This window comes from Archocentrus centrarchus, chromosome 3 (genome assembly GCF_007364275.1).
Source record: "Archocentrus centrarchus isolate MPI-CPG fArcCen1 chromosome 3, fArcCen1, whole genome shotgun sequence".
In the NCBI taxonomy this organism is placed as follows: Eukaryota; Metazoa; Chordata; class Actinopteri; order Cichliformes; family Cichlidae; genus Archocentrus; species Archocentrus centrarchus.
The window spans coordinates 18,172,247-18,184,789 of record NC_044348.1 but is presented as its reverse complement, the minus strand read 5'-3'; the positions used below and the strand labels follow the sequence as shown (position 1 = coordinate 18,184,789).

At 42.6% G+C, this 12,543-nt stretch overlaps 1 protein-coding gene and 1 long non-coding RNA gene across 2 annotated transcripts; one reads left to right on the top strand and one right to left on the bottom strand.

Annotated features, from left to right (window-relative positions):
* Nucleotides 1-131: 131 nt before the first annotated feature.
* Nucleotides 132-1,499, bottom strand: LOC115774408 (uncharacterized). The gene is made up of 3 exons (XR_004019190.1): nucleotides 1,331-1,499; nucleotides 636-737; nucleotides 132-500 (listed from the first exon to the last, which is right to left on the bottom strand). It is a non-coding gene; the product is annotated as an uncharacterized LOC115774408 (long non-coding RNA).
* On the top strand, nucleotides 1,371-12,524 carry cog4 (component of oligomeric golgi complex 4). Its single transcript, XM_030721671.1, has 19 exons — nucleotides 1,371-1,505; nucleotides 2,160-2,242; nucleotides 2,342-2,456; nucleotides 3,331-3,505; nucleotides 3,725-3,918; nucleotides 5,841-5,946; nucleotides 6,029-6,186; nucleotides 6,274-6,332; nucleotides 6,411-6,535; nucleotides 6,629-6,747; nucleotides 8,777-8,943; nucleotides 9,068-9,233; nucleotides 9,624-9,686; nucleotides 9,788-9,901; nucleotides 10,432-10,524; nucleotides 10,606-10,689; nucleotides 10,786-10,887; nucleotides 11,175-11,303; nucleotides 11,706-12,524. The coding sequence occupies exons 1-19, from the start codon at nucleotides 1,371-1,373 to the stop codon at nucleotides 11,838-11,840; spliced, it is 2,322 nt and encodes a 773-aa protein (XP_030577531.1). The 3' UTR covers nucleotides 11,841-12,524.
* The last annotated feature ends 19 nt before the right edge of the window (nucleotides 12,525-12,543 follow it).

Here is a 12,543-nt window from a genome sequence, read left to right as displayed (position 1 = left end):
TTTAATCCAGGACCCCACTTCATCCTGCAAAGCCACAACAAGCAGCTTTCAGTTAACCTTTCACCTTCAGATTGGCACAAATTATGGAGATCAGGCATTAAAAAATGTTTGTTTTATTTATTATCATCCAGTCACTTTCCAGGAAAATACACAGTTTTAATACTAACAGCTGTTAGTAATGCTTCTTTACCACTAGTACCCACTCAGCATGGCACGACTCCATAAGTTCTTGTTTTGTAGTCGATATAGCAATGCGGGCAGCAGTCTCTTGACATAACTTGTATGTGACTCAAACACAACACAACAATGTCGATAAAGTATCAAGTATCTTCTGCACTGGAACATCCCAGAATACATTCTTTTCTGTTATGACTAGACACAATAGGAAAAAAAATAACATTTTGGTTGCATATTCTTAAATGTGAGTGATCATCACAACAAAAAGTCACCGATGAACTTTTAGTTCCCACTTCTGACTCTTCTCCCGCCAGTGTAGTAACCTATAGAAGAACATCATGATGGAGACAATAGTCATAAAATCGTTTATTACAGGAAGCAAAGTCCAAACTATGTATAACGTGGAAAATCAATAGTTTTGCGCTTCTCCTGTTAGAAATACAACTACATTTTTCCACCTTCTTGATGTGGACTCTTGGAGTGGGTCACACACGTCGGCCACTCACCGCCCGCATAAGGTCGCCCAGCACAGCCAGGAATGCCTAATTGAAGGCAGCACCCTGCAGCAAACAATGAAAAGATGCTTCAGATCATTGAGTTTTGTGCGCGAGTGCATACGTGTGTGTAATTGAAAGCATTGCACTTTTCCAGGAGAGGGCGCTATAATTGAAGTAATGAACCCATTTTCAAAACAAGTGCTTCATTTTCTCATCACTAGTAATCTTAGTTGAATTAAATCTTGTGGATTATCTCAGACGCGTCTGTAAACCGTTTGACGCTAATTTCACTGCATAGTTTTAGACCCAGACGTCTCTCCATTCTCTGAGTAGCATGACTAAATCGCGAGTTTTAGTACTGTGGGTTTAATAGTCGATGGTAAGATCTGGTACGCTTCATGTACAGCACAATACGCATGTGTAGTATAGCTTGAATATTTCCCCCCGAATAAGACTTGTCAGGTACTTCTTACGCGCTGAAGCTGAGCTATCCTCACCACCCACAGACCATACTGATGTATATTTTTATAATATACATGGTTAAGGACATTACCGACATAGTTATAATTTTACGACGAACGCGTCTTCGCTAAAGACCGCATTGTAACGCGAAGGACCATTGCCTGGCAGACTAAACCCAGAGAACACTCACGTACTGCTGACGTTGGCTCCTGGGTCCTGTTCCGGTGGCGGAAGATGGCTGACAGTGGACCCTTATCAGCGAGAAGATGCGACTCCGGGTCCGTGTCTTTTGTGAGTATGGACACCATCTCGGCGCTGACGGAGCTGGAGGATCTGGAGAAAGTTTACCAGCATCTCTGCGAGGAGGAGGTTCGTACTAACGGCGGTTTCTGCTGTCGTCATCCACGTAAACTTTGAGACGCTCCTGCCTCAAAACACGTCTGCTTTATTAATATGGGCATATTAACCTGAAGCAGCAAACGCTGTTTTGCTGCTTTAGTCGTCTTTGTGATTCGGTAGAGATGCATTCAGACTGTGTCACTTCATTTTTTCACCGTGTGCAGCAGGTTAATCACTTTGGACCGCCTTCACCCAACTATAAACAGTGTCCCAGTATTTGTTGTCGCTTCCATCCATAGCAGCGATCCTACTTCCTTTACACTCTCACCTGCAGACGTAGTCTGTACATTTACTGCGTTTATGTTTCCCAGGCTCTCACACACTCTGTAAACAACATAAATGTTGTACACTTATAGCTGCCTGGGACACACAAGCCGTAACTTCGTTACTGAGCTGAATACGCAGCCTGGCGTGGTAGTGTTGTGCTCCTCCAGTCCACAGGTGAGAGCCTCAAATTCCCAGCATGCGGCTGCATAACAATGGGACAGGTTGATGTGACTCTGCTCCACCTTTCTTCCTCCAGCTGAGCAGAAACCACACCTTGCTACTCCACCAGAATATTTCCTGCTTTCCTCACATTCGTGTTAAACTCAAAATAAAGCCTTTGTTCTGTTTTTATTGCAGAAGGAGGTGGAAGAAGAGCTGGACAGACTGGTGGGGCAGGAGGGGGCCATTCACACTAAGATGCTGGCACTGCAGAGAATGGGGTACAATCAAAAGCAGCTGGTGGTCTAAAGTTTTTAAATACTAATCTGTAATGTGTTGTAATGGGAAAAGATGTTTTGTTTTTTTTATTTGCTCTGCAGACCCAACCTCCAGCTGATTGGAGGAGATGCCAGTCAGCTATCAGGCATGATCACTTTTACCTGCAGCCTGGCAGAAAACGTCAGCCGGAAAGTACGACAGCTAGACCTGGCAAAGGTGAGCACGCATACATTTGAAGGCACTCCCACCCGACCTCCTCAGAATCAGCAGATTCCTTTTCTTTTTTATTTTTTTGTACAATAACTTTAGCATAGGTGCAGTGGTTAGTACTGTTGTCTCACAGCAAGAAGGCCTGGGTTTGAATCCACCTTGGCCCCAGCCTTTCTGTGTGGAGTTTGCTTGTTCTCCCCGTGTCTGCATGGATTGTCTCTGGGTACTACGGTTTCCTCCCAAAGACATGCAGTTAGTGGGGTTAGGTTAATTGGTGATTCTAAATTGCCCATAGGTGTGAGCGTGAATGGTTGTCTGGCTCTCTGTGTTAGCCCTGCGACAGGCTGGCAACCTGTACAGGGTGTACCCTGCCTCTCGCCCTATGACAGCTAAGATAGGCTCCACCCCCAGCCCGATCCTGAAAAGGATAACCGGAAGAGGATGGATGGCTGGATGGCTGGAACTTTAGCATATTAAATTAAGACCCGGACATTTTTACCTTCATACTACAGATATTTTCCAAATATGGGCCTTTTAAGTACACAGGGGTGTATTGAAATGTGGTGCTTTTTTAATTCTACTTACTTTGTACAGCATTTTGGAGACTTAATAACTTTATTTTAAGGCAGGAGATGGTCACATGAAATTTGCAACCAAATCAAATTTTCACCCGCTCAAAGTGTCACAGAATTTCATTATTATTCAGCTCAATTTTTTTTCAGCATCAACAGAGAGTAGTATGAATGGTCTTGTTTTTATCTACATTTTGATACCAGGCTCATTTTCTAGACGTGACTCCTTCCGGGTTCAAAACAGCTTTTTTACCTGAGAGTGTGAAGACTTCGATTTCTGAGCATGTATCTCATTTGATTACCTGCAGACACGGCTGTATAATGTCATCCAACGCGCCGACGATATCCTCGATCTGAAGTTCTGCACAGATGGAGTGCAGACGGCTCTGCGCAATGAAGATTACGAACAGGCTGCTGCTCACATCCATCGATACCTTTCTCTGGACCAGTCGGTTATTGAGCTGAGCAGGCAGGGAGAAGAAAGTATGAAGCCTCCCTTGTTCTGTCAGGATGCAGTCTTATACTGCAGGCTTAGAGTTTATCAAGCAAATGGAAAAAGCCACCAGACTTTTAGTGTTGACTGTCTAATTAGAGTTGATCTGAAAAATAAAGCTCCATATAGCAGTTAAAGACCTTACATCTAGGTTTACATGTTGTGCCACACAGACACACTAACACTACCAATTCATTGTGTCTACACAGGCAGTGCTGTGGATGCCAGTCTGGTCCTGCTGCAGGAAGCAGAGCAGAAACTGAAGGTCATCGTTGCAGAGAAGCTTGATGAAGCCGTAGCAGCAGTCGACCTCGCACAGGTGGAAAGGTTTTTCAAGATCTTCCCTCTGCTGGGCCTCCACCAGCAAGGCCTCGCCCGCTTTGGCCAATATCTCTGCAGTCAGGTCAGTAGTCAGAGCAAATCTTGGGAAAGAAGGGGGGTCATTTATGACAGGGTTATAATTCTCCTAGTTATGATTTTAGCTGCTGTTCTCTAATTAGTACAAAGACATTTTTTGTTTGTTAATCCTTTCTTATTTGCTCTTATTTTTGGTTGCTGATATGGTTTCCACACCATACAAAATAAAGTTGACTGAATCAGTTTTCACAGATTAATCACAGACCACATAAACTAAAGTAATCTGCAATCTGTAATCTGTGTTGGCTGGTTCTGTGTGTGTGTGTGTGTGTGTAGATGAAGATTACATGAAGATGTGTATCCAGATTTGGCCTTAACGGTGTGGGCTCTAATGAGGAAATTATGTTTCAGAGATGGTAGCAAATTGACAGTCCATGAGTCTCCACTGCAGCCACTGTCTGTTCTTTTCATGTTGTATTTTTTGATCTATGATGGGTTTTTTCATTGTTCTCCCATTCCCATGCATTTAAGTGCATGCATTTAATCAGCATTTAACCTACTGCACAGAAGCACTTTTGCAGAGGGTGGAAACCCTTCTCGTTAGCAAATACATATGTAAATGAACCACAGTAGAATAAAGTAAGGATAATTCATCATGGGCGATGATCCTAAACTATAATCTTATGCCATTATGTGTCATTTCTGTTTTTGATTATTTATTTTTTTTTAATTCTTTTCCCAAGTCAGTCGGGGAGCAAAATAAATGAATAATTCTAACTGGCACACATCTTAAATTCTTTTCGTCAAAGGATAGAGTTGGGGTTTGATTTGGGGTCTTCACTGATGATGAGACCTGAAAAGGTTAAAGTATATGAACACTTTATAGTGTAGCCAAGTGGAACTGATGCTGGGCTGCAATTGTCTAACCTGGTGTAGTGGGTCACAAGAGTGGTTTTCAAGGCTTAAGCAGGGATTTTACTTTATTGTGGACATGGACACCAACAGCTGCAGAGACTACAGATGAGTAATCATTCCTGTAATACTTCTTTGAAGTCCATCTGAAGGCTGCATGTGTAATTGGTGTATTGTAGTGTTTTGTCTCCATGATTTGGCTGTGCAGTCATAAAAAATTAGCAGGTACGCAGGTCACCTTCAGGTGACAATATTTACGGCACTCAGACCCAAGCGGACCCCAGCAGACTCACAGAAGTGGAAACTATAACTTGCCTATTAGTCTCCTATGTGCCGGCCCGACATGGCTGTTGTTCACTCTGTGAAAAGTGATATCCAAACAATCTGCCACAAGGGAAAGAAAACGGTATGGTTTACAAAGTGCTTTGACAGAGAGGCAAAAGCAGAGTACTCAAAGGGAAAATTTAAACCTAAAGAGGTGAGTAACTGACTCTTTGGTGTTCTTGAGGCGTTTTACCCTGCTGGTATGGAGGATGAGCAACTTTCATAAATGACGGGTGTCTCAGTTGGTGGGGGCACCTACTAATGAGGTACATGTGAGCCACTTCCTCTGGGTTTCTTTGAGTGCGTGTCTGTATGGTTTTTTTTGTTTGTTTTTGTTTTGTTTTTTGCTTAGTTTTTGTTTGTTTTGTTGCTACATCTTGCTCACCTTTTGAAGGACAAATAAGGGTGCTATTTGGATAAACTGTGCACTGGTGTATGTTGATTCTTAATGTGAGCATGATTGTGATCATCCCAACCAAGGTGCCTTATTTTTTTATTAGGTTTTTGTACAATAAAGACTGCTGTTTTCAACATGGTAGCTTTGTTTGGGTAAATTGGTTGGGTGGTTGAACCTGCATATTGTGGCTGTAATGGTAGCCTTAGTTGAGATACACATTTCTTTAGTTTCTTATTTATACACTTAATCCAAATGTAATTTCAGTTTATCCTGATTTGAATGATGGCTTCTAGTCTGCTACAATATGTCGTTTTGATTCACACTTTCTCACACAGCTTGCCTCCAAAGCTGAGGAGAACCTGCTGCTTGCGACTGGAGCAGATCTGGGTGAGAAGAGAGCTCTGCTGATATTTGCAGACACTCTGACGCTGCTGCTGGAAGGTGAGAAAACACAGACTGTGTGTGTCTGCCTGTATTCTCCTTTGCATGCTCTCTCCACTCGTGTGTTGGTTTGTGTTCACAGGTATTGCTCGTGTTGTGGAGACTCATCAGCCTATAGTAGAGACGTACTACGGTCCAGGCCATTTGTACACACTCATTACTCACCTGCAGCAAGAATGCGATCGACAGGCCCAGAAAATAGTTGACAAGTTCATCCAGCAGCGAGGATACCATACCAAGGTGTGTGTGGGACACCTGCGCTGCATCACATGGTTGTTTTTTTTACTGTATCACTGAACCTGCTGTGACCTTGAATCCGTCCTTTAGTTTCAGATCGTCCAGAGCAGCATGATGAAGAGCGTGCCGGGGGAGAGGATTGAGCCGAGGTGTGTGTCTAAACAACATGCTGCATTTCCTACATGTTAGAGGGCTTTTTTGTTTATAGCTCATGCTTCAACAAACAGGGAGCTGGATCCCGTCCTGACAGAAGTCACCCTGATGAATGCGAGGGCGGAGCTCTACCTGCGCTTTTTACGTCGCCGCGTGATGGCCGACTTTGAAGTTGGAGACGCTCAGAGCATCACGCAGGGTAGCTTCCTGTATGATTTTTACATCCAAGCGTGAATGTTGTTAAATGTGCAGCTGAAAATATGTGCTTTCCCCCACATGTTTAAACACACAGAGCATCAGCAGAATGTGGAGAAGCTGCTGAAACACTGCCTGCTGAGCACGACGATGCAGGAGCTGATCGGTTATTACATTCCCATGGAAGAATACTACATGAGGGAGTCTGTCAACAAGGTCAGCTGAATATGGTGTTATTTCTGTACTTCAAAGAGTCAGTTTACACATCAAAGCCCATTCATGCATCAGCTGTACTAATGCGGATGTGAAAAGGTTGTATAAATTTTTTGTGGATGCACCGGGAGCTGCACTGAGGTGGTGTCAGTGGATCTGAAAAATACAAATCTGAGGTTGAAAAATTGTAAATTTTGTAGCTCACTCGTTGTCTCTGCTTTCAGGCTACCTTAGCAGCTGATGGTGTAATGCATTCAGATGACAGACCAAACTGTGGTGGTCATGTTGCATTGTATGCACCAGTTTTTTTTTTGTTTTTGTTTTTGTTTTTATAAAGAGAAGAATGTGAGGAATAAAAAAGGCAATTGGCTCTTTCACGGAGCGTGAATACAAACGTTTTACATGCAAATTCATCTTCTTACCTGAATTTTGTTTGTGCATTCCAAACAAATTTAAAGTTGCCTCGGCTCTTATGCACTCAGATCTTAAAGGCCAGGTTGTCTTAGAGTAGGTGATTCCCAAAATGTGGGCTGCAGCCCCCTGGTGAGCAATAAAGGTAGTGCATGTGAGTGGCAAGAGGTAATTTGCAATAAATAGATTAAAAAATGTTAACTACTTAAATCATCATAAGAGTCAGAGTTTAAACTCTTATAAAATCCTTTGGGATTGGTTTCCAAAAAAAAATGTATTTTCTTACTAAGATTTTTCTAATAATTTTTTATGTTGCAATTATAAATATATTTTTGACTATGACTTTGTAATTTAATTTAAAATTTCCATGAAACGTTTAAATTTTTAAAAAGAATCTACACTAATGAAACAAAGCTGAGGGCTTTAAACATGATGTACTCATTATCACTCGTCTTTTTCTGAAGTCGTCATATATTAACAGGTCATTCTTAGTTGGAAAGAACTTGTTGCATGTTTGGAAAGTCAAGTTGCTGATGGAACATCAGGTTCAATACATAAACGTCAGAACATAAAAATGAATTGATGACAAATAAACGATGCTTAACCTTTCATGTGTGTGATCAGACCTGTGGGTAAATGGTCAGGTGGCTGCGGCAGTCCAAACTTTGGGAATGGCTGCCTTTAATATTTAGCATGTTACAATCACATTCATTACAAAAAGACTTTAATAGACAACAGCATTTTAAGCCATTACCTTAAAAGTGCCACATGTGTTAATAACCATTAAATCAATGCTCTTTCATTCTTGCCGGATGCCACTTTCACCCTCACCGTTTGGCAGCATCCTACTAATTGATGTTTGTCCAGTAACTGCAGAGAGTCTCGTCCTGTGCTCACAGATCAGGTTGCTTCTTTCCTTTATCTGCTTTTTTTTTTCTCCTTCTTTCCTGTTGTTTTTTGTTTTTGTTTTTAAACTATCATCACTCCCCAGCAAACACTTTGTTTCTCTCTTAAAACAGCTTCACAGCTTTCTCTGACGTGCACCTCAGGGCAAACATATTTTCTCTGTCAGGGTTTCTTAACTTTTTTTCCTGCACTTTAAAAGGCCCAAAAAAAATTCATGCTCCAGCCTTTTCATTTATGATTAATTATGGGGGAAAAAAAAAAAAAAAAATTGAGTGTTGCCCGTGTAATCCAAAAATAAAGGTCAGCACAATAGATTAGCAATCTCTTGTTTGTTTACTTTCCCTGCAAAAATTGTGTGTATTAATTTAACAGAGTTTCACTCCATGTGTTTCCTCTGGCTGTCCACACCCCCACCTGCAGCAGCTCTGTGCCTTACATAGAGAAATGGGGGCATGGCCAGTATATGCTGATTATAAATAGAGTGACTGATGCTCGTTCAGTCATGTCCTGAATGTGATGATAATTTTACATGCATTTGATGAATAGCAGGGCTGACAATGAAATAACTAGAATGATCTAAAAAAACTGAGTTTAATATTTGTAGACAAGACATGAATGTACTCCAAATATGTGTCAAAACACTTAAAAAACTAAAATTAGTTGAGTTGGTCGTGTTAGATGTAATCCATGTTTCTTTTTACCCCCCTGCCAACAGGCAGTTGCTATGGATACATATGAAAAGGGACAGCTGACCAGCAGCATGGTGGACGACTGTTTCTACATTGTGAAAAAGTGCATCAGCAGAGCTTTATCGAGCTCCAGCATCGACTGCTTGTGTGCGATGATTAACCACGCCAACTCTGTGCTAGAGTCTGACTTCAGGTGCTTGCTCCTTGTCCATCCAGCTGACTTTTAAAAATCTTTTGGCTTTTTTTTTTGTTTTTTCCATATTTAATACATTTATATGTGCCCCTTCCTACCCTGTCTGCTGCTTCTGACCCGTCAGGGAGGTGTTGTATAATAAGCTGCGGCAGGGCTTCCCGGCTACGACGCTTCAGGACATCCAGCGTGGTGTCAGCAGCGCGGTCAGCCTGATGCAGAGCAGCTTACAGCAGGGCAAGTTCAACACGCTGGGCATCGAGAGCACCGAAAACGCCAAGGCTGCGTTCCTGGTAAGATGAATGGACACACAAATACACACCGCCTCGCTGTCGGGCACTTTCTTAGAAGTTGTTGGCCAGACTGTAAGAGAAATGAATCATTCACGTCTACTGTGCAAGCCTTTTTTAAAAAGAGCTCAGCAGTAATATAAAAGAGGAATTGAATGAATGAGCTATGTAAGTAGTGCTTTAATTTTTAAACTGGCTCTTTGTTGAAGCAAGCAGTACTTCAAAAACCTTTTAATGTCATTATAAATTGAAATTAAACACTTAAAGGCTTATAGCTACAAGTTGAGACCGGAGATGTCAAAATACATCGTCTCCAGCAGATTATAGTTTTTAAAGTAGGACTGAGTCACTCTGGCTGTAAGAATCCTTCATTCACACTCTTCTTCCACTCAGGTGACTTTGAATAACGTCGAGGTGTGCAGTGAGAACATCACAACTTTAAAGAGGAACCTGGAGGTGGGTTTGTGCCAGAGCTGTTCCTCTCTCCTGGTCATCATGTTATCTATACACCCCCCCCACACCCCAAAGTTTATAAAATCAATTTTGTTTCCCATCAGAACGACTGCTCCAAGTTGTTCAGTCAGGGGGTCGGCTCTGGAGAGCAAGCCAAGATTGAGAGCTGTCTGTCGGACCTCGCCAGCACATCCACAAAGTTCAAAGATCTGTTACAGGTTGGGCGCGCACACACTGAGACACAAACATCCCTGTGCTTGTCTGTACAGACTTGTATATTTGCTTAATTGGACTGGGAGCCTCAGGATGGAGAACTGTTGTTAGACCAGAGAGCGGCGTGGAGGGAGAGCTCTTATTTATTTAACAAGTCACATGAGAGTAAGAAGCACAGCTTTAACGAGATCTTTTAATAAACCTCTGTTTTCAAAGAGGTGAGTCTCATTGCTGTGTAACCCCGGGAATACACCGGGCGTGCCTTACATCCAGCTCCAGCGAAGCTGATCACACCAGCTCAAGATGGTGCTTGTGATTCCACAAAACGCATCCAAAGTGTCCCAGAAGCAACTTTTCTCTTCGGGTTGCTAAAAATGGCACTGAAGTCAGACACTGGAATGGCACAGAGCATCTAGTCAGTTATTAAATTTAGTGCAGACTAAACACTTCTGAAGTGCTCCCGGAGTAGATTTTTTATTTTTTTTTAAATGCAGGTGTTTCCAGTAAGCATTTGTTTTTTGATTTTATTCCACAGGAGGGTCTGACTGAGCTAAACACAACAGCCATAAAGCCTCAGGTCAAACCCTGGATCAGCAGCTTCCTGTCCATCTCACACAACATAGAGGAGGTAATGCTCTCACATTTCTGCACAAAAATAAATCAGAGGTCACAGCACATGTTGCTGCAACTGTTTCTGCATCCCTCACAGGAGGAGTTTAATGATTATGAGGCTAATGACCCCTGGGTGCAGCAGCTCATCGTCAACTTGGAGCAGCTCATGATGGAGTTTAAGGTATCTTTCAAAATTTCGCTTCGTACTTACTGGCTAATGATACCCTCTGTCACTTTTTTTTTGACCTCTTGTCTTTCGATCTCAATTACCCACCAGACGGCCCTCTCTCCAGTCATCTACGACACGCTGACCAGCCTGATGACCAGCTTGATAGCTATTGAAATGGAGAAGACAGTCCTCAAATGCTCGTTCAGCAGGGTGAGAAGCTGAGCTCAGCCACTAGGTGTCAGTGAGCTACTCGTGCGTCATATTACTGACACTCCCGAGAAGAAAGTCCTCCGATGATTTATTAATGGGTTCAGAAAGGCCTGTAGCAGAGGATGCTTCCTTTTGGCACGGCAGCTTCTTTCTATTTTGGGCAGTGTGTTTTTACAAGAAACCTCTAAATAAATTATTACACGATGCAGAACATATAGACCTAAAAGAATATTGCTGCATACCCTGTCCACAGATGTTATTTTTGACCTGTCTGTCGTTTGTTGTAGCTCGGAGGGCTGCAGTTTGATAAAGAGCTTCGGTCACTCGTTGCATACCTCACCACCGTGACAACCTGGACCATCAGAGACAAGTTTGCTCGTCTCACGCAGATGGCCACCATCCTCAACCTCGAGCGGGTAATTTAGACTGTTATAGACACAAAAACTCACACAACATTTATTTGGGTGGGCGGGGGGTAGTAGCACAGTGATGGATCATAACTACACATATTTATTAATTTTAATAAATATACTATATACATACTTTAATTACCCTGCCTGTTTATAGTTTATTGACTAAACGCAGACACCCCCACACCAGTATCATTTTGTTAACTGAGATTTCTTTTACTCAAGAACATTTGTTTCTCATAAAATGTTTAGAAATGACGAGAAAAGGCATAGAGTCCTGTCACATTAGAGAACACGGGCTTGTGGCTTTTACATTGTGAACCACTCATGCTCAGACTGTTGTGAGCCAAGAAAAACTCTGTAAAAGTACCAGAAATAACAAAGTTACATTACCTATTTCCTCTGCAGGTAACTGAGATCTTGGATTACTGGGGCCCTAATTCAGGTCCCCTGACGTGGCGGCTGACCCCGGCGGAGGTGCGTCAGGTTCTGGCACTGCGCATCGACTTTCGAAGCGAGGATATCAAGAGGCTGCGACTGTAGCTCTGGAGCTGGTGTGCAGGTGGCTTTGATCGTTGTGCAACAGTATGCACCTTGTGACAGTTTTCACTAAAGAAGTCAGTCCATGTTTCTGTGGAGTACGGGCAAACCAAGGATTTCTCTGTTGGAATCAAAAACTGTGGATGGCGCCTTGGTGAGGGTGTTCAGACGCTCTGCTCCTCACCCGACTGATGTTGGTGTATATCAGAGTTATAGCTGGGCTTTTATGGGGCAGGGATGGTGAAAAGTTTGATAGGAATTAACTGTAAAATATGAGAATATTCTCTTAAATGTTTAATTAAAAGCATGACTGTGTAATTATGTCTCAGTGGGAGTTTAACCTGTAACTGGCTCTGAGAAACGAGGACACACTGGGACCGAGGAGCGGCGCTCTGCAGCTCTCAGGGAAACAGAGCGGTAATGAACATCGTACCCATTAAACTGACAGAAGCAGGTCAGACAGCTGATCCAGCCTAGTCATTCAATATATGAATAGCTCCTTGTCTGCAATGACAGAACACTTTTAACCTAATAAATTGAGAGCTACTGTGTGACGCCTCTGATCCCCGCCATCCGCCACATTTCACCGAGTGCTGCTCCACTGCCATGCAGGACCTGCTCCCAATCTTTTATACATATTCCTGACACTAAATACAAAGCTGTACTCACCAGGCAATGAAGCATTAAAAGTGGTCCACTCTCATAA